The 20,600-nt window shown below is 50.6% G+C and overlaps 5 protein-coding genes across 5 annotated transcripts, besides 14 other annotated features; 4 read left to right on the top strand and 1 right to left on the bottom strand.

Annotated features, from left to right (window-relative positions):
- Nucleotides 1-863: 863 nt before the first annotated feature.
- Nucleotides 864-4,412, top strand: ACLA_040940 (putative AT DNA binding protein; the record flags this gene model as incomplete). Its single annotated transcript, XM_001271303.1, has 1 exon — nt 864-4,412. The coding sequence occupies one exon, from the start codon at nt 864-866 to the stop codon at nt 4,410-4,412; it is 3,549 nt and encodes a 1,182-aa protein (XP_001271304.1).
- Nucleotides 1,538-1,573: a microsatellite.
- Nucleotides 1,543-1,573: a microsatellite.
- Nucleotides 4,413-5,860: 1,448 nt separating the features above from the next.
- On the top strand, nt 5,861-6,942 carry ACLA_040930 (uncharacterized protein; the record flags this gene model as incomplete). Its single annotated transcript, XM_001271302.1, has 2 exons — nt 5,861-6,310; nt 6,916-6,942. The coding sequence occupies 2 exons, from the start codon at nt 5,861-5,863 to the stop codon at nt 6,940-6,942; spliced, it is 477 nt and encodes a 158-aa protein (XP_001271303.1).
- Nucleotides 6,114-6,152: a microsatellite.
- Nucleotides 6,874-6,897: a microsatellite.
- Nucleotides 6,943-8,209: 1,267 nt separating the features above from the next.
- On the top strand, nt 8,210-11,007 carry ACLA_040920 (protein kinase domain-containing protein; the record flags this gene model as incomplete). Its single annotated transcript, XM_001271301.1, has 2 exons — nt 8,210-8,333; nt 8,972-11,007. The coding sequence occupies 2 exons, from the start codon at nt 8,210-8,212 to the stop codon at nt 11,005-11,007; spliced, it is 2,160 nt and encodes a 719-aa protein (XP_001271302.1).
- Nucleotides 11,008-11,670: 663 nt separating this feature from the next.
- Nucleotides 11,671-13,169, bottom strand: gel6 (putative 1,3-beta-glucanosyltransferase; the record flags this gene model as incomplete). The annotated part of the gene is made up of 3 exons (XM_001271300.1): nt 11,671-12,699; nt 12,755-12,966; nt 13,034-13,169. The coding sequence occupies 3 exons, from the start codon at nt 13,167-13,169 to the stop codon at nt 11,671-11,673; spliced, it is 1,377 nt and encodes a 458-aa protein (XP_001271301.1).
- Nucleotides 13,170-13,907: 738 nt separating this feature from the next.
- Nucleotides 13,908-13,940: a microsatellite.
- A 242-nt stretch (nt 13,941-14,182) lies between these two features.
- Nucleotides 14,183-14,220: a microsatellite.
- Nucleotides 14,184-14,220: a microsatellite.
- Nucleotides 14,221-15,354: 1,134 nt separating this feature from the next.
- Nucleotides 15,355-15,395: a microsatellite.
- Nucleotides 15,396-15,711: 316 nt separating this feature from the next.
- On the top strand, nt 15,712-16,725 carry ACLA_040900 (uncharacterized protein; the record flags this gene model as incomplete). The annotated part of the gene is made up of 2 exons (XM_001271299.1): nt 15,712-15,845; nt 15,933-16,725. The coding sequence occupies 2 exons, from the start codon at nt 15,712-15,714 to the stop codon at nt 16,723-16,725; spliced, it is 927 nt and encodes a 308-aa protein (XP_001271300.1).
- Nucleotides 16,726-17,581: 856 nt separating this feature from the next.
- Nucleotides 17,582-17,637: a microsatellite.
- A 181-nt stretch (nt 17,638-17,818) lies between these two features.
- Nucleotides 17,819-17,849: a microsatellite.
- Nucleotides 17,820-17,845: a microsatellite.
- Nucleotides 17,850-18,206: 357 nt separating the features above from the next.
- Nucleotides 18,207-18,237: a microsatellite.
- Nucleotides 18,208-18,241: a microsatellite.
- A 2,039-nt stretch (nt 18,242-20,280) lies between these two features.
- Nucleotides 20,281-20,304: a microsatellite.
- Between the last annotated feature and the right edge of the window lie 296 nt (nt 20,305-20,600).

The raw sequence follows: 20,600 nt of genomic DNA, 5'->3' as shown, positions 1-20,600 counted from the left end.
TAACTTTGCGGTGTCTGGGGTATTGAGTGAATGACCTGGATGTGTATGCTCAAAACGACTCCACACTGTAGATGAAAGGAACACAAAATTTCTCCGAAGATGACGGCTTGATGTCCAAGCGAGAGACAAGCAATGTTGCTCGGTCCACAAAGTTGACGATGGCTCAGGCTAGTGCTGCCTGAGGTCAACCAGGCCACAAGGCGACGAGGCAAAAATCGCGTGGTCGGATCTCGGATACCACGCTAGGCCCAGATAGGCATCTCCGGTGGGGGATATTTGCGGGGAAGGGAAAGAAGGCTTGTCGATCATTTTCTTACTCCGTATTCTTTCCCGTTTCCAGAGCTGACTGCTGGATAGTACGAACAGAAGGTGTGCATCTGTAGTAGTGACTGATGGTTGTATTGTCTTATTAACAAACGGTGGGCGTCAACATGAGGGGCTAGACATAATCTGGTTTGCTGAGCTCTTTCTCATCATGGCGGACCAACCAGACGGTTTCAGAGTGCATCTCTTACAGTTACAGGTGCCTCATCTCAACCAGTCACGTGATACAATCTGGCCAGATGGGACCGGAAGGAATAATATTCTCCCGCTTACATAAGCCCGACGCGTATTGCCCTCCTTTGGAGTCGGCCCGGACTCTCGGCCTGCCAGATCGGGAGACTTGTTTATGTTGGATCAGCGGGCTCATATTGTCAGAGTCCAGACTTGGTGAGAAGACAGGCCATCGCATCAACCATGAAGTTTCCGATTGTCTGATCGCGTCGCGAATTCCTTCAACCCAATCACTTTTGTTGCGCGACGACGCGATCTGGAGCAGGATCGCCCCTCTCCACTCACCGCACTGTTTACTGCCTGTCGCAATGATTTCGCAGAGCTCCAGCCCCAGTTCTTCACCCGACATTCTTGGGCCCCCTGGCGACGTCGAATATCTAATATCGTCCCCGATCAGACCGTTTTCCGGTCGTCAAAGCTTCATGTCGCCCGCAAATTTCAAGCTTCTCCAGACCCCGCGGACGGGCAAGGGAAAGCGGCCGCGCATCAACTTCAGTCCTGCCAAGAGCGCTCACTCGATTCAACTCGGCGATGTTCTTCTTCCAGCGTCTCCGTCGAGAAGGCTAAATGTCCAACAGCAATCGTTATCTCCGGATAAGACACTAGGGGACGGGAACCTGAGCCCGTGGAGAATTCGAGTAACACTTGAGGCCACACAAGACGAGGAAATGAATCAAGGGAGTCCATCGCGCAAGCGGCTGAGACCGTCAACAAGCACGACGACCAAGATCCCACTGAAAGACGCCGAAGACTATGCGGATCAGACACCGAGAAGACGCCGGGGACGCCCACGGAAATCGGATATACAAGCAGAGGACGCGGCGCCCGCAGCAGGCAGTCCTGGACACACACCGGGTCCGGGAGGCACAAGTGGACAGAAGAGAAAACGAGGTCGGCCACGGAAACAGCCTGTCGATGAGAATCTGGTGGATAGCGGCGAACCGGCTACTGATATCGTGGACGACAATGCGGCTAATCTTGTCGAGCCTGAACCCGAACCCGAACCCGAACCTGAACCGCGCTGGAGTCCGTTGAATCTTGCTGGTGACGCTGATTCTGATGATGACGCTCTGCCGGAAGACTTCATGGCCGTCGACACCTTTGAGAATGGTGGCGACGAGGAGCGTCCCGGTGCGAGTGCGTGGGATGGAAACACCCCGCGAATCAACCACGAGCGCACTTACGAGACACCGGATGTTACTCTTATAGATCAAATCTATGGAAATAACCAGGAGGGAGAGCCGCAATCTACCCCGTCTAAAATGCCGTCACCGTCACGGGAGAGCCAGATATTTTCGCCGGATAACACGCTACATGCAGGCCACACACCAAGGCCACCACGCTCTTACCCAAGCCCAACATCATCGTCTTTAGACGATGATGATCGACCCGTTCAGTTTGAAGCAGAGGCTCCTGTTATGGAGGCGGGCCCTGATCACAACGCCCATGGTGTTGCAAACGATCCGACGGACGAACACAGGGAGTTTGATTCTATTATGGAAAGCGAAGGATTCAGCATGGTCTCATTGGATACACTACCATCGGTCAAACAACACGGCCTGAGCATTAACTCGCAGACAGCCCAGAGTGCCCTCAAACCTTTTTTGGAGCGCGAGAAAATCGCAATTGGACAAAGATCGAAGCGCAAGGTGTCGACATTGAACCTGCATAATAAACAAAAATCTCCAGATCCAGCGACGGAAATCGGACCAAATTCGACAGAAAAGACTGCGGCTCGTGCTCCTGTGCGATCAACTGAGCCCGAACCACGACCCTCATCTAGCGGAGGCTCGAGATTCACCGAACAGAAGCAGCCCACCCCTGCTGTCTCACCTGCCCCGACGCCTACATCCCGTGCTACCAGGATGAGAAACCCCATCGTAAGGTGGGTCAAAATCATTCGCGCAGGTATAGTTCTGGAAGGTGCCCTTCGGCGTCCTTATGAAGGTGCACCTGTCCCTACGCCCGGAACCCCTGACTTAAGAGAGCAAATTTCGAGTCTTGAAGGGCCAAGAAGACGCCTGGAGCTACTGTTCAGTGACTTCAATCCCAGGATAAGACGTGAATTGCGCGCAGGCTTGGGGCTTGCCCAAGAACTTGCAAAGAGGCGAAGGAAAGCGGAGATCGAACAAGCCAGGCGGACGATGTCGGTTGAAGCAAATTTGAAGGGGAAACGCGGCACAATATTCACCGAGACGCCACAGCAAGAAATCCACGAAGCTCCCATCAAGGATACTCCAAGTACGGAAATGAAACGGCGTCTGGAGGAATGGCAAAGGGAGAGGGAAGCTGTCAGTCGAGAGATTCAGATGGCCAGCACGAGTCAAGTCATTGTGGTTGATAGCGACGCAGCTGGCCCGCAGAGTCCTGAAGTGGATGACAATGGCTACGAATATGGGAGCGAGCCTGATGAGGAAGATGGCTTGCCGGACGAACAGCCAGAAGCGCATCTTGATAGTAATGTGCAAGCCATGTACGAGAATGGAGATGAAGAAGAGGGGTACGAGGATATCTGGCAACAAGAAGCAAGAGACCATAGCAATCTCTCCCATCATTCGTCAACATTTCAGAACGACCACGACATCCAAGATATCGAAGTAGGACAACAATCCAGCCCATTAAAAAGCAGCTCAAGCCAAGCAGCAGGTGAATATCGAGGAACCTTCTCTCCCGCCCCATGGACCCACACGAACGACAAGGTCCCGTTCTTGGGCCATTCGCGAGTCAAGCGACTCCGTGAACAGGCGGTAGATCTTTCTACAGTGCTTCGTGGGGAGGAGACGCCACGCCACATCCGTCATTATTATGGGCAGAGCAGCCCAGCCAAAAGCGCAAATGAACAATCGCCAAAGCAGCATCGCTCGAGTCCGGAGTCTCAACGAGAAGCCTTGGAGGGCCATGGCTCTGAAGACGATGAGCACGTGTCCGACATCTATCTCGAGTCAAGCCCCAACAGAATTTCGGATGATGATACATTTCAGATAGATCCGACGACAAGGCACGAGAGTGAGAGGCAACGTGCCCATCAAATTGAGCAAGAGAGTGAAGATGGCAATATGTCAGCTACCGCGCTAGCCGACGACGTGTCCGTGCACGAAGGAAATTCGCTCACACCTGCACAGACTCGAACTGCCGACGGGGATGTCCAAGCATCATCCTGGTTCCGAAAAATCACTAGTCTGACGCCAGGGTGGCTGAAAGCCCCAAAACGGAATGCGATTGCGCCAGCTAATGGTCTTGCGAGCGAGGATTTCTCGGAAAGGGTTGAGAACGAGGAAGTGCCTGACGTCAGATCAACCAAAGACGTGGGGACACACCTCGATGATCAAGAGCGTCTCGAAGGACTGGATGAAACGCCAAGGAAGCTGCAGTCTATTGAACAGGACCACTACGAGCCGACATCACCTGCTTCCGACGTTGCTCGACCTATTGAAGATCGACAAGCTTCGCCGGAGGAGGAAGAAGAGGCAGAAGAAGAACAAGTCGCGGCCGAGGCGTATGAACCTCATTTCCCGCTCGCCGTCTCTGGCTATTTCAGCGACGAGCACTACATTCTTCTCCGTCGTCTTTACCGGCTATCAAAACGACATCCGGAGCGGTTCCCCTACTACTCAGCCCCTGGACGTTCTGATATCATCGGCGACTGGATTTGGACGTCGGACGGCAGACATGGAGTGCGCGTCACGGAGACGCAATTCGCTATAATTGACCGATTTGTGCACGAGCTGGCTCGTGGCGACCTGCAGGCGGGTGGCACGGGCCAGATTGGCTGGACAGAGGCAGACATGCACCGAAGACTGATCAGCATTATCATTGGCGAGCAGATCAGGGAAGAAATGGAGACCGGGGAAGCGTGACGAGGCAGTCGGCAGGCAAGGAGATACGCGGTCTCACCGTCTCACCTTCCTAACGCGGCGCTGGTGACCGTCCGTCTGGAACACTCGGTCTACCACCCCCGGTCTTGGCGACGTATGTCGATGATCCCACGAGCCGATTGGTATCCTGCCTTTCTGCCGTGCAGGAGACTCGTCAAGGACTTCTGATCTGCTTTTTGGGGGGCTTTACATATTCGTCGGGCTATCACGGGCTTGGTAAGCCAATGATCGAATAAGGCCGTCGGTTGGGTTCTGAATTGGACGTCTTTTCTTTTGGTTTCTTCATTGTTCATCTAGTGTTTTGTTTGATGCACGATTCCCCCCCGTCTTTTAGTCTCGTTTGTCAGGAAGCATTTTGATTCGATTGGGCTTTTGAGGGAGTCAGCTGTTCAGATATGATATTTCGATGACTGTTATTTGTCTATATCTTTCTTGGTGTCTACCTCTACTGGACGGTGACCATTGGACAATGCGATGTATGTGGTTTTTGCCATCCTACCTTTTTTTCTCCTCTTGAACTTATTCTCTGCTTGGTTGGTAGAACTAAGCAGCCCCGTTGCCCTGTTTGGAGTGGCGTGCGGGTCAACGAGTTGATCACCATAAAGCAGCCGCAACGTTGACCATCATGGGTGTTACCCATGCGTTGGATTCCCAAATCTGTACCTGGAATTCGACCTGTATACTGAAGGGTATTCCGATATCTTCCATGATGCTTCTAGTCTGGGTCTAAAATAGGACATGGAGGGAAGTTGTACTCCCGTACCGTGACCTGTTCCTTTGTACGGCAGCCGGTCCGCTGTTCCCAGCCTGCCACGCTTCATGCCTGCAGTGATGCAGCGCCTTGAGTTGGCATGTGAACACTGAACTTTGCTCTGTGTCCTGCTCTGTAGTCTGAGAAGATCTAGACTGACGCGGCGACGAGACCGCAGCCGGTCGTGATTGGGGGGAGTCGCATTGGGGGTTTGACTGAGCTGCGGGTCTGGGGAAATCCAGCCAAACAGAGGCGGAGAGAGAAATGGTTAGCCTTGTTTTCGAGGCCTGATGATGTGTGTTGGGGGTAAGGGTTTTCGTTTTTTTCGTTCTTTTTTTTCATTGTTGTTTTCTCTACTCAGGCCTGACTGGACTGGTTGTGGTATGTGACTTGTTGTGCAGTGTGGGAATCAGCGCTGCTCAGTGGTCAGTATCGCGAGTTCTCGAATTATCGGGGAGGGTTCGGATTCACTCCTTGAATGAAGAGGATGAATCCGGAATGGATATAAATAGAGGGGGTGTGTAGACGCCATCGCGGCAGGGACAGGGAAGATAATTCTAAACAACATTTGAGAGAGTTCCATTTCGCACCTTCGCGATCTCTCATCCTCCTCCTTCTGATCCGCTTGATCCTGACCTGGGACAAATCCGATATATACCTATCTTTTTTTTTTGTCAAGATGGGCATGGGCCAAACCGTCAAGTGCGTCTTCCGCCTGACGTTCCTCCTTAAGCGGGCCGAGCGATCACTCCCAGGGAAGGGCAAATCAGTCGATCACAGTCACAGCCTTCCCCCCTCGGGACCCTACTGCACAGCCGGGGCAGGGATGCCCGACCATGACGACGAGGACGACGTCTCCTCTCTCGGCGAGGACACGGACGTCGACATGGGCCTGTACGCCGACCCCCATCTAGCGGTGAGCGTGGATGCAGGCAGCGGCAGCAGCAGCAACAACAGCAGCAGTAGCAGCAAACGGCGGCTGGTGCGCGTCGTCAGCTGGACAAGTATCGCGGATCGAGCATCGGCGCGGTGGACGATAGCGCAGGAGCGCGAGCTGGCGATCGCAGAGCAGGAGTTGGCGCGATGTCAGAAGGCGTGGAGTTCGGAGCAGGAGCTGTGGTTGGAATATGTGGGTTGACCTACTGCATTAATATATGCCTGAAACATGAGAGAATGATTCATACATATATTTTGTTTTTTGTTTTTTTTTCTTCCCTGGGGGGGTCTGATTACTAACGAGGGATCTCGTTCGACTCGTTCCCTCTTCAACACAGATCAAGGTGCTTCTGGAAGAGAAAGAAGCGCACGAGGAATTCCTGCATCACCGGGCGAAACAACAGGGTGACGAGCAGCAGCATTTCCGCAAGGCTTGGAGTCGGCGGCGGTCTGGGGAGGAGGAACGGGATCCGAGGCGGAGTCAGAGCCGATTGAAGCGGTTGAGAAGGAGTGGATCACATAAAAGAGAGGAGTAGGTCTAACTAGCTGGCTGGTCGTTGAAGGAAACGAAGGCTGGACTGAGAGTCTGAAGGTCCATGTTGTATGCTATGGCTATAGTGTTGAATGTCATGCACTATCTTTTTTCTCGGTGTGACTGTTTACTAACCGCTGAATATGGCCCACGTGCATCACTTCTACTCATTCTTCTTCAAGTGTCATTATCAAATGCACTTTTGACCCTTCTGGTATCTCTCATTTTTTTTTTTTTTTTTTTGTTTTATGGAGGCTTTGAACTAGTACCTGGCTCTTGACGCCACCCTTTGATAGGCGTTGCCAGCTCACTTCAATCCCTGTCCAGCCGCCCGGCAGAGCAGTATGTACAAGTCTCCAGGAATACTCAGCTAATGAGTTAGACAGGAAGGAAGTATCATCCCTAGCTCTCGAAGCCCACGATCATCCGCCCCGAACAAGGAGAGCATCACAGATCATTTTCGGCCCCTGTCATTGATGGGGAGTTCCTATGACTGCAAGACAGACACGGATCTAGTTCTTCTCAAGAATTTGGAAAGGTCCAAAGTGGGAGGAGGATTGGAAAACGCTCGCTGTTCGGAGGGTTCCGTGAGCACCTCGAATGAATATGTACCGCACAGGCTGGATGTCGAACAATTCCATGTTCCCGAAGCTATCTTCCTCAGCCTCCCTGCCCTGACAATGATCTCTCGAGTTAGTGACCGCATCAATCAAGTGAAATAGGATGGGGAACGGGAAGACTGAAGGGTGGAACGGCTCAAACATGAAACCTCAGTTCTACAGCAAGAGGCGTCACATCCACTGGTTTACCCCTTGCTCGGAGATTCATTTTGCCTCGTTTATGAAGAGTCCGTATCCTCTTGAAAAGATCTCAAGGAGACAGCTGGATATGCATGATCGCAGCTCAAGCTGTTGTTGGACACACAGATGGCTTGACAGAAAAGATTCCCAGTCTCCCTCATCTTGAGGTGATTTCTCCATGGTATTATTATTACAAATAGTCCAACAATGAAAGTCCTTGGAATGAGATGCATGAGATTGGACTCATATCAAAGGACCCAATTAGTATGGACTGATGTGTCTTATCTTGACGACTAATGAGAACTCGGACTGGCAACTGATAAGCTCCCGGTTTCTATGTGATATGATATGAGAGATATATCGTTGTCTAATCCTGTAGTTATCTAGTATCACCATTCACCAACCTACTACGTACTATGACATGGACCATTGATCCCATTCTTGTGAACAGAGTTCAATATTATTATCGTGGTAGTAATTACAGAGTAGATAGAGATGGGACAACACCTTTCATACATCCAACAAACCCATTATTTTTTTTTTCATCATACGGATAGGAAATAAATATCTAGTAGATGGGGGGTTCAGGTGTGTGCCCCAATATTAAGGCCATCTTCCAGGCATCGACAAATCACGTTTTCCCTTCTCGCAACATCGACTGGATCAACTTCATCAACATCAACTTAACTACAAACAGCCTCATCCACCCATTCCATCAACACCAAACTATCCAAATAATGGTCCTTGATTAGTCTCAATAATGGGCCCAGAAGTCATCTCCTGGGCCCCTCCAACTGACTCGATGCCAGTGATCCGAGACAATTACGATGGCTTCACTCAGTCGTTATCTCCAGTCTCCACTGCCACTGTCACCAATCCTTGGGGTGTCTATGTCCCCTCCCCACGAGATACTGGACCTTTGCTTTTTTCGTATTCTGTGATATGTTCTTGACCTACTCTGGTTGTCATCCAGCCTCGGCTCCTCGTTGGCTACCTTCTTCTCATTTATCTCAGTCCATTTCTCATCCCACCCATTATTTGGGTCCCAGCATGAACTACCATCTGGACGATGTCTTCCAATGAAGCCTTGATATGTCCCTTGCTGGGTGCCAGATAAGCCTCGTGCTTATTGGTGATTCGTCTTTCTGCTCATTAACTAGAGTTTTCCACATTATCATTCGTATTATTTCCCTCCCTGTTCAATGTCGTCCGGAAATATGACAGGACTCCGCAATTCCCGCTGACAGCTGCAAGGGCATTCATATTATTGCAGGAATATATCTACCTACTGACGCTACTCAATTATATTCAATAAGAACTTAGAGTTCTATTGGCTCCGGGCTGACCTTAGGATTCCTTCCCTCCAACTGTATTGGCAACTCCTTGTGCGTTATATCAGATACCCATTCTGCTCTTGGGAGATTCTCATTCCCCAGCGGTTCGGTTCGCCATGCCTATGCAATGTCGCTAATAACGTCACTTTGGTGGCCTGAGGATAGGATCCAAGCCACACTGTGTTCAGAGTATGTCTTCGACCACTTACCGTCCCACCTCTTACCCCGTCTCGTTGCTCCCTTGCCCTGGGGAGAAGGCCTCACCGACGAGACCTATCTCGACTGGATTCTCAGCAAGGCTGGCAGACTATTCCTGATCTTAGTGGATATTGGTATTCCCGAGCGAGTATTCTCGTTGGTCGACGAATCGTTCGACGATGTGGATCTACCTATTGCAGCTCACAGCGTTGATCGCCTGAAGCTCTCAGCAGATGGCGATGATCCAACCCTGGATGCCAAGTTCTTCCACGCTCAATGGCGCTTTCTCGTTCGCGGCCTCAAACAAGGAGACCATATCAAGTATACTGAGAATGAAGGTGTTCCGGTCGAAATCCTACCCAGCGAGACTGCTCTTGCTCGAGAGGGAGTGGAGAAAATCGTCCTGGCCGGTGCTGCGTGCAGGGTTTACCTGCGAACTCACGTCACCATCGGAGGCGCGCCGCATTTCTTTGAAGAGGAGGAGGTTCTCGAGGAGATTCGCTCGCTCCGAAGATTTTCTCACGATCATGTTTTTTCAATCTACGCTTCCTACTTTGTTGATGATATGATGTACATTCTTTTCTCTGGTATATACGATCGTACGCTCATGTCCTTCCTCAATGAGGTGCCTCACTCCTTCAAACGACTACCAAAAGATCACCGCCGCCGGATCTTGATTGACTGGCCGCATTGTCTAGCTGATGGTCTATCATGGTTGCATGCCCACAGCCAGGTCCATGGAGCCATACGTCCCTCCAACATTCTCATTGACTCGGAATACCGAATCTTCCTTGGCCAATTCGAGGCACTCGATACTTTATTACCTCCAGTCAAGATAGATGATGTGGAATCTTATCAGTACGGGGCTCCGGAGCGCTGGGTGCGTTCTGCTATTGTGCATGATAATGCTCCAGCCCGAACAGCCCTTCCCTCTGGAGGCCGCACCGGTCGAAGACAACCGACCCACGGTGGAAAACTGGGCCTGTTCGCATCCAGGACCCCCAGAAACGAGGATTCAATAGACCACAGCGCGGAAAGTATACGAGCTGAATCTGTCGCCTCTCACGGCACCGTGATCCGCATTGGGGGCCGATCTGATTCTCCAAGCCGTTTCTCTTTTGGATTCTCGTCGTCTTCATCTGGCTCCAGCGGCGGAAGTACACGCAAGCGCGCTGTCACGTCAGTCAGACGACCAATTCTATATACTCCTTCCATAACCTCGTCCAATTCGTCCGGCTCGTCAGACCACTCCGCCGCTATGACCCTCCACCCGGTACGCCTGCCGGGCACCCACTCCAACGCCGCAGTGGTTCAGACTTGGCAATCGCGCCAGACCAACCCCGAAGCGTCAGACATCTTCTCCCTGGGCGCGGTGACCCTCGACATCCTCACGCACCTCTGCAAGCGTAAGATCTCTGCGTTTGCACACCACCGAGGCGCAAAGAACAGGACCCCCGGGCGTGGTGGCGGCGTTGCCGACTGCTCCTTCCACCTTGACCGGAATATCGGACAGGTCAGTTCGTGGATTGCCTTGCTGGACAGCGATGCGCGAAAACGGTCGGATCCCGTCTTCCGCGCCATCGAGCCCATGCTGACCGTAGTGAGGTGTATGCTGCACAAAGAACCCGGCAATCGGCCCTCAGCCGCACGGGTCGAGAGCCGCTTCGTCGAAGCAATCCGCCAAATCGGGGACGCGGTGACACCGCACTGCACATCCAAGCTCCACTTCCGCGCGCCTGCATTATCCAATACCGCCTTGCCCCGTGCATCCCCCAATACTCCCGTCTTGACTCAGCCCATGGCCCCCATTACACCGTGCTCTTCGCCACCAGAGACGGGCTGCGCCGGATATACTGACTGGATAGACACCTACGCAGCGAGCAGCGACTCGGACCGAAAAGGCAACGCATATACCGCGCCCTCATCTTCACACCGAAATCCCTGGTGGACGCCTGACGGGCGTACAGGCCCAGCTGCCGCCGAGGAATCTTTCCAAGGATACGGGATCGCCATATCAGATGGATGAAATCGGGCTCGTCGTCCCGATGCTCTGTGTCACTCAAAGCCTTCGTCTACGGAGTGCGTTTTTTTCTTCTTGATCATACATTAAACCATACTGTTTTCTTCTTCTTTCTCTGTAACTTAGCGTTTACTTCATCCTCTTCTTTCCTCCTGGTATACCACCGATCTATGCTTCTTTTTATGGGTGGTATGTCTGAGCGACCACTTTCTTTCCTCTCGTCCTGTGCTATACCTTTACAAGACAAATATCACACTCACAGGCTGTTACTTTACAGTTATAATTTCCTCCTGGAGAAGTGTGATCGGTTACGAGGGATTATGGAATAGCACGTTATGGCCCAGGTTAATGTTACAGCATATGAAAGACCTATTCTTCTATCCTCGCAGTGCCTAGCCGAATCGGCCATACTTGGATGAAGAATGTGCCTACGCATGTGCTAGAGTAATTTTGAACCCACGGGAGGGAAACACGCTAAGAGCTTGGAATAGGATTTGTTGTTCGACACGGCATCCGGTACTCATGTTCATATTGATAGTGTCACAAAACGTCGGCAACCTGGATCTAAGTTGACATCAAAAGAATTCCCAATGTAGCACAACCCTACAAGCACACAGCCACCTTCTCTGATGCTAGTCATAAATCATAAAGTCGGAACGCATCATATCTTCATAGCCAGGCCGCCACCAGTCCCACCAGCAGGCAGATGAACTTGGATGCACCCGCGAGGTAACCCGAACCATCCAGCCGTGGGGCAGCAAGCGATCTCGCGGCACTGCTTGTGGCCAAGCGAACAGAGGGCGAGGGGGATGACATGGTGACCCTAGCATTGGAGACTGTCCAGGTGTTAGGGCCGCTCACACTGGTAACGTGAACTTTCGTGCCGGCCTTGTGGTGTGTCTGACCCAAAGTGGGGAGAGGGGAGTTGGGACCGACTTCCCATGCACCTGCGGTGTAGGCAGGACAGGCGGGGGGTGTGATGGTGGAAGTGGTCTCAATGTAATCAGAGAGTGCGACACCAGTGGGAGACAGGGTGGCCCATTGGGACTTGAGATTGTGGAAATCGGGAGCCACGGGCGTTGGGACACCTTTGCGGGTGAAACCATCATAGACAAGCTTGTCTGGCGTATTGACTCCTGGGGCGGGAGGGCCATATGTGATCAAGCCGTAGTGGTTGACTTCTTGAATCCACTCGTAGACCATGGAGCCGGACCACGTATCTGACATATAGTCACCAAAAATCGCAGCTTGGTCCTCAAAGGTCCGTGGAGGAGCGGCGTTACAGCCCGTTTCAGAGAAGAAGATGGGGATGGGGTAGCCAGTTGCATTCTTCTGAAGTTCTCTGTAGCCCGACTGAGCATACGAGGAGACTCCACACCACTCGTAGGCGTTCAGGGCATAGAAGTCTAGACGCTCATCCGGGTCCTCTGCACAGGCCAGATAGTTCTGCAGCATGGGACGCAATTCAGCGATGTCAGCTGCAGAATATCCGACGGGGATGTTCCGGTAGTTCTTCTCGTCGCGGTAGCTTTTGATGTCCCGAGCTGCAGCCAGAAGGTAAGGGGCAGCCGCTGAGCCGCCTTTGGTGGTGAGGATTTCATTTCCGACAAACACCCCGGCGGTGTTCTCGTACTTTTGAAACTCATCCAAAACTTCCTTGAAGCGATCAAACTGGGTTTGATTCCAGTGGGGATCATTCTGCGACAGTCAACAATGGTTCTTCTTTTCGAGATTCAAGGGTGCAGGGACTAACCTGTTCAATCTGGGTTTCGAAAGTGTCCAGATCAACAAACAGATAGATGCCAGCTGCGGCAAGAGCAGTCATGCATCCATCGTGATTTGCACTGGGATCAACATGATAGACACGGATTGCGTTCGTGCCCAGTTGTGCCATGAGGGAGATATCGCGCTCGCATTGTTCCGTATCGATCAGAGGGTCGTCAGGAACGAGCTGGTAAGCAATGCCTGAGGATCGAGGCGGTGTCAGTGTAACTGAAGCAAAGAACCACAAGGTGGGTTGTGTGCTTTGTACCTTTCATGAAGTACTGGGTGCCATTTTCGTAGAAGAACTTTGAGCCAACCGCTGAGAGGGTCTGGATGGCACTGACTGCTGTAGGTAGCAGCAGCAGCAGTGAGAATGCAGGCAAGGAGAGCGAAGAATAGCGCATATTGATGTGTACTGCAGATAGTGGAGCTTGAGATGTAACTTTCAGGATAGAAGTATATGTGGCTATTGCTGCACAGGGGTCTTGGTGGATACTGCGAGAAGGGCAGAGAGGAGGATTGGAAGGGGAAATGGGAGACAGAGAGGGAGAGAGAGAAGTGAGGCTCAAGTGATGGTTGAGTCCCGATCAGGAAGGAGGAAGGAAGGAGGGCGCAGTGAGGAAGGAGCTCAGCTCAACCGCCTCTTTTTTTGGCAGTTGTGGAAGATTTGAACGGAGCGACAATGATGAACGACATGACAACAGAGGTCAGAAGGGCTCTTCATATAATTTGGGAGTCAAAGTCATCCTGGGAAGCTATCCCGGTGACTGGCTAATTCAACCATGCTGAACTGGATTCCTTCAGGAGACATGCATTCCCAGCCGGGAGAAATTGACGTCAATGGCATTGCTTGTGTGCCCTGGATGGGATGCAATCTATGGCTATCATCTATAGTTTATTTCAGCCGTCAAGATTCCGCCACGGGGATTGGATCTGAAGGGATGAATGGTTGGTTACCTTGACAGGAGGAATGTAGGGGACGACTGGGGAATCAGGGGTGTTGCAGGGGGGAAATAATATTCATGAGAGGCATTTAGATTACGGAAGATTCATGAATGTGAATATCTGAGGGTTGGGCTATAAGACTTCTACAGTGTTGATTGACTGTCGATGGAGGTCATTATCCAGGCAGCCAGGCAGCCAGGCATTCAGGCATTCAGGCATTCAGGCATTCAAGATCATGCGAGACACAGTGATGCCTGAGGCATTTCAATCTCAAAGAATGCCTGAAGTTTCAGGTTTGGCATAGCCATAAGGTCAGGCACTGAGGCTGTTAGGCTGTCAGCATTATTATTATTAATTACCCCTCCATCCTCCACGAAATGCGATAGGGCTGCAGCCAATCCTCAGGGTCTTTTTTTATGCACAGATGAGGGATGGGATAGAGTCTGGAGCATGGAGCATGGACTTCTCTCATCTACTACTACTACTACTACTACTACTACTACTACTACTGCATGCATCAACTCAAAACTCAGAACAATACTATTAGAACAGAAAACTTGGTAGGATCATCACAAAGAATTGCCTGGTCCAAGTCCCATCACCCCCCTCATCATCTCTATCTACGTTCGAGTCAGGCCCCCCTTTTCCCTCACTCCCTCAACTCTCAAGTCTCAAGTCTGCTCGTAATTCGCAATCTGTAGATAAAGTCGCATCTTGCCATCCGTTCCGGTGGCTCTCGAGCACTGGCGCAAATGAGACAGATGACCCTCTTTAGTCCCTTTAGACCAACGGTGGGCGGGATTTAACAACCCACTCTCCATACAATTGCTATTATGGGCTCTTGGCGAGGGATCGAGACCGCGGGCGATGGTACGTGGCTCTCTCATTGTGATGATCTGTTTGGCTGGGTCTTAGCATCGAACTTGTCTGTTGGGTCGCAAGTTATCTCCTCCGTCGTAAAATCAAGAAACTGCAGGGTTTGGGCTTCGAATTCGGAATGGAGTGGAATGCATTCAGATTCGATTGAACTCTGAAATCGGATTCAGGCCTTCCCTGAATGGAGAGAACGACGGAGTAGTATGTAAATGTTCATAGAAAGTAGAAAGAGGGATTAAATGATAACCATCGAGATATCTAATATTATCCGATCGTCTTCAATAGTGCAGTTTCCCCCGCTTGCCCGCACTGGAAACTGAAAAGGAGCCCCCTTTTCCCCTTTTCCCTCTCCTTCTTTGGTGTCTCTTCTATCAACCTCAGTTGTTCTACTACTAGACTCCTCCCAGTGAGTCTAGTGAACTAGTCTCATCCTCGATCCATAGTGCATCCTCAACTAAACGACTGGTTTCATACGACTCTCATTTCCGACACTCGACGATCACCCTCGCAGCTTGCGTGGATGACGTTCCGACCCCTTGTCCGCATCCGGATTTGCTCTTCGTGGTGCGCATCTTAATTGCTCCTTTAATTAGTCTACAACGACCGAGTCTTTGGATCGCTGGTGAATTGTTTCATCTCCTGCTTCCCACTATCCATTTTTTTTTTTTTTTTACCTTCGATTATTTCCCTCCCGGTGACTCCATTATCTCTTCTTAAAAACCTTAGCCGGCATCGCTCTCCCATCCACGTCAACAACCCTATCTAATTAGAAACACAAACAAGAACAACAACAAAAAAAAAAAAAAAAAAACTGGAAACCAGACGATGCCATCCGTGGTTCTTCCTCTCCATCTTGTCGTGTTCTCATCACTTCGTCTGCCTCCATCTTATTGCTTGATTGGTCGGGATTCCTAGTCTCCCGGATTACTCGCGACAGACGTCATCCAACAATCACCCCCCAGAGTCATTATTCTTCTCCAGAGAGTCCAGACAATCAACCATAACCCACAATCTCCAGCCTGTCACCCGTGACATCTGTTGACCAACAACATCACAAGGCATCGCTGTCGAAAAAAAAAAAAAAACAGACGCGCGGCTTGGGATCCAGCCCACCAACTAACAGCCATGTCGAACAACAGCCCCATCGTCTCGCCGTTTCGAATCTCGGACAAGGACTGGGAGAAGTTGGATCGCAACGATGCCTTCAAGGCCATTCGGGAGAACCTGAGACGTCAGGAAGTGGGAATGGATGCCCCTAGGTATGGAGCCCTGAGAGGTTTTTGTTGATCTCCCTATCTGATGCAGACTATGGGGAGGATGGACTGACCTTGGAGATTTTCTCACAGCTTCTGCTCGTTTCATCGCCATTCCTGCTCCAATCAAGATCAGGAGGAGTTTCGTCTCCATCGCGATATCATCCACACTTTGCTTCTCCCCTTGTTTTTCCTCCACCACCAGGCTTCGCGCGTCGCGGCCAGTGTGCTGTCCCCGACTAAGTCGGCGGACCCTGAGCGCGCGTTCAGGGGCGAGGCGCGCAGTGCCTATGCCTGGCTGCAATGTATCCTCCGCGAAGAGCACGATTGGTATCTGACCGAACGCTGCTCCGCGTGCATTGTCCTGCATGTCCTGAATTCGGAGCCGACGATCCGATTCGTTGCCGTGGCATGCCTGCTGTCGGATGACTTGCAAGGGCTGAATCTGCTCAACGCGAAGAAACAGCTGCCGAGTTTCGACTTTTGGTTCGAGACGCTGGAACGCGCGGTTCGCGAGGATCCGTTCTGGGGCAGCGACTTTTGGCCGGACATTGAGCACCGCGCATGCACGTTGACCGACGGCGTTAAACAGCTGGTCGTGCAATGTCTAGAACTCTCTGCCATGGTGGAGCGTCAAAGCCTGCAATCTCAGACGCTGTACAACGTCTCTGCCCATGTCCAGTGTGACCTAACGCAACAACCGCCGGTTCACTCGGGCACCATGCGATCGGCCAATCTGGCCCGGAAACACATGACTGTCGAGGAGCACAAGTGCCAGACCAAAGTCACCCCCAATCGCTGCCTGCAATCCCGCTATACTGAGCGACCCCAGCGATTTCACACGCGCAGTAACGCCGAGTTTCGGAGAAGAACCATGACGTCTTAGACCATCTCCAGAAGATACCTTTTTTTTGTTTTGGTTTTTCTTCCACCCTTCTAATCAGGTGACTATTGGCAACCCTTGACCATGCCAATCAACCTGGCAAGGGTCTTTCAGAGTCTCGGCCCTCCGCGATCCCGCTCGGTTCGCTTAACCCAGCTGGTCGCTCCTGAGCTTCCCCAGGTTGGGCCGCCAGTCAGATGATGACCATCGCCAACGCGACCGCGTCCGGGGCCCTGGACTCTAAATGTCCCAGTCGAGCAACAACTATGTAGCTTGGCTTCCCGGAAGGGAAAGTGCAGCGTGCTGTCCATGGAGCTTGGCATTACCGAATGCCGAGACCGATTAGGCTGCCTCATTTCGCAGCGGAGGAAGAGTCAGATGGCGTTGAGGGCTTGGCTCGAGAGCAGTTTTAGAGAGACTGGGTCAAGCCTCGCACGAAGTGTACTGCGACGTCATTCCATGCACCAGGATCACGATGCCGTGGACGCCGGATTAAGCGGCAACGACGAAGCAAGGGGGGATTGAAATTGTGGACTGAAGATTGAGGATATTATTACAGCGGTTTTGTATGGAGTAATACGATGGGTTTGACAGCAGGAGCATGAATCCTTCTTGATAGTACATACTTCTGATGAGATGATTTATTTTTGCATATGCTGCTTACATGGACCAAAACCAATTGATGCATACACATCCACCATAGTTGTGCCCTTCTCCTGTCTTGTCGTTGAGATCTAGAACGAAGCCGAAGTAACAAGTACGTTCTAGACGTTCGACATGGACATCCACCGCCGTCACACAAAGTACAATCAACGGGCACTGGGCAGACCCTGAATCCATCAATCAATCAACCAACCAAGCACCAGCACCAGCACCAGCACCAGCACCAGCACCAGCACCAGCACCAGCACCAGCCTCATGCACAGTAAGTACCTAGTAAGTACTCTCTAGTGTAGCCTTAGAGCCAAGAGTCTACTACAGCCTACAGTCCAGATCCCAAACCGGAGCGATTCCACTCTCAATAATCATGCACATTTGCCCACAAATCTGCCCGGTCCATCACAGCGCACTGCACAAACCAAATCAAAACACGCAAGTAGGTAGGTAGGTAGGTAGGTAGGTAAGTACTGGGCACCGAACTTGGTTTGCCCGGTTGTAACTTGTCAGTTGAAAAAAATAAATAAATAAAAAAAAATTCCCATCAGAGCTACTAATACATACTCCGTACTTTGCCTATCCCGGTCGCCTGATCAATGGCATTTCTCTACCCGCCAAGACAAAATAGAAGAATTGTGCACACTGCACAGGTAGGTAACTGGTAACTCTTCCTTTGGACATCGAGCATAAAGTATCGGTCGGACTCGTACGTAACATCCACCGATACCAATACTTCATACCTAGGTAATACCTATCAGTCTTGGAGTTAGATAGCTAAAGCATATTATATCGTGGCCCGTCACTCGTCACCCGTCACCCGTGACTACCTGTCTGTCTGTCTGTCTGTCTGTCTGTCTGCTGTGGTTTTCAAAAGCCCAAGGGCAATGGATGACTGGCACTGGCAAAGTAGCAATGCCCAGCCAGATGCCGCTAATGCAGCTGCACGATGCCCGAAGAGGAGATTTCTGTATTACCGACGGGCGGCGGGCGACGGGCGACGGACGACGAGGGGAGGGGGGGGAAAGAGTGAACTGACTGACCTAGGAATAGGTAGCGAACACGGGAGAGAGTCGGAGATAGAGATGAGATATTTTGGTATTTTACCTAGAGTACCCTACCTAGACTAAGGTACCGGAGAATGGGGATAGTTACGGTAGTTGATAGACTGCGGAGTAGGGATTATCGGGTTATCTAAAGAATTACCGAAGTAAGTAAGTAGGAGATCTCGTAGAGACATCTAGAAGAGTATCTTTGTGAGCCTAGACTGTTGTTACTTGTTCATACTTTCATCTGGTAATTGTATAGGTGTATAGGTAGGTGTACACTGTACAGTGAACAGTAATTTTGGGGAAGGGGTGAAGTTCCGTGATGGCCCAATCTAGGCTCAGCAAAGAGGAAAAAGATCCAGATGTACAATAGTGGACAAACAGACAGAACTATCACCTGAGCTGCCTATCTACTATTTTACTCCATAAGGAGGTTCTAGTCACGTCGTAGCAGAGCCCAGAATCCAAGAGATGAACCTACTCGGTAAATATCTACCTAGTATGAAGCAAAGAATTACATACAGCGGATCTGGTCGGCAGCACAGAGCAGGGAGGGGTCTAGACCGGAAGCGGTAGCCTGCTCGGAACCTGGGCTGTTAACTTTGTTCTCTGTAGGAGTCGTCTGGGTATGTACGGAGTAGTACTGTGTAGATAGACTATAAGGGGAAATAAAGGGAATTTGCATTTGACTACGACGGAGTATGATTCAGTATTCACATTAACATTAAATTTGGTTCTATCAGCTGACTGCCGGACGGATACTACCTTCCAGCGTCTAGGAAGTACAAGTCTGAAGCCCGATATCCGAAGTCTCGACGTCAACCACCTTGGATTCCGGCCTCTATAGCACCAGGCTAAGCGGGTTGCTTTGGGTAAGTGCTCTGGTTCTGTCAGGCACATTTCATATCTACGTAGTTCTGGATACTCCGTAGTTGATGAGCAAGCAGCAAGTACAGTGGTACGACTTTTCCGACTCTTTTTTAGTCTTGGATTTATCGAACAGAGGACTGACGATCGAGATCAGATAGTTTCAAGACAAGACACAGCTTCCTTCGAAAGACTCAAGCCCTGATGATAAGGCGAGGGTGATGCCGATCAGTGGAAAGGAGATCCAGAGCTGACTTGCAGATACTTTTCGATAGTTAGTCCGTCAATCATTCAGCAGATATCCCTCAGAGTCAGAGAGTTATAATCCAAGTACGGAGTAGATAAAATGATTCTGGAGAAATGAAGATGATCATGCAACATCAGGCAGGTTTAATCCCTGGATGGGAGCATACCTATATCACCTATGATATTGAAATCAAATTCTCCAACTCATCTATTCCAGACACTCTCTTTTTCTATGGGTTGGTTGCTTCATTTCCAGTTTCTCGAGATAATTAACTTGCTTACCCAAATGCCAAATGCCAAATAATCCCAAATCTACCCATCCAATACTGGGGCTGCCCCCATCGATCCATTTCTTGTGATTGATGTGGCTCTGCGGTGGGTCCCAGCTCTGGGACTGGGAGGCAAAAAAAAAAAAAAAAGGTCCGTGTAAGATGAGTACCTACCTACTGTACATAGTACATCCTTGGTACAGTTGTGGTAAGATGGAAATGTAATAAACTAATAATGAATCCCACTGGGGACTCTGGGACTCTGGGACCCTCACTATCGGTTACTATAGGAGGCCTAGACAGGTCGGAAGGCGTCTGGGCTGCGACCAAAGCTGGGGGATACTTGCTTTTGCGGTCAATCCAGAGGACCATCAGCCAAAGGAAGAAATCTATGTTGTAGAGATATCTAAGGTAGTTATGGACATCTATTCAATACCTTCATAGGTATTGATTGTTTCTTTTCTTTCCAACAATTTTTTTTTTTTTTTTTTTTTTTTAACAATTCCAAAAGGATCCCCAAAATAGTCTGGTTTGGAGAGAGATTTATGCATAGAAGGGAACCAGGTAAAATCACCCCAATAATGCAAATACATAATTAAATTTAATGGATGGACGGTTTAATTAATTGCACCAGCTGTGACTGGACCAACCCGGACGTCCTCGTGTCATGGACTCCCCAATCAGGCCAAGCCCGCCCGGTCTAGAACGCGGGTGGAAAAAGTTCGCAGCCCGAGATGTCTTTCGGTACATACAGTACGCAATACGCATAATCATTACTACGACCTGGTACTAA

This window comes from Aspergillus clavatus, genomic scaffold, assembly GCF_000002715.2.
Source record: "Aspergillus clavatus NRRL 1 1099423829802 genomic scaffold, whole genome shotgun sequence".
NCBI lineage: Eukaryota > Fungi > Ascomycota > Eurotiomycetes > Eurotiales > Aspergillaceae > Aspergillus > Aspergillus clavatus.
This window is presented reverse-complemented; position numbering and strand designations above follow the sequence as displayed.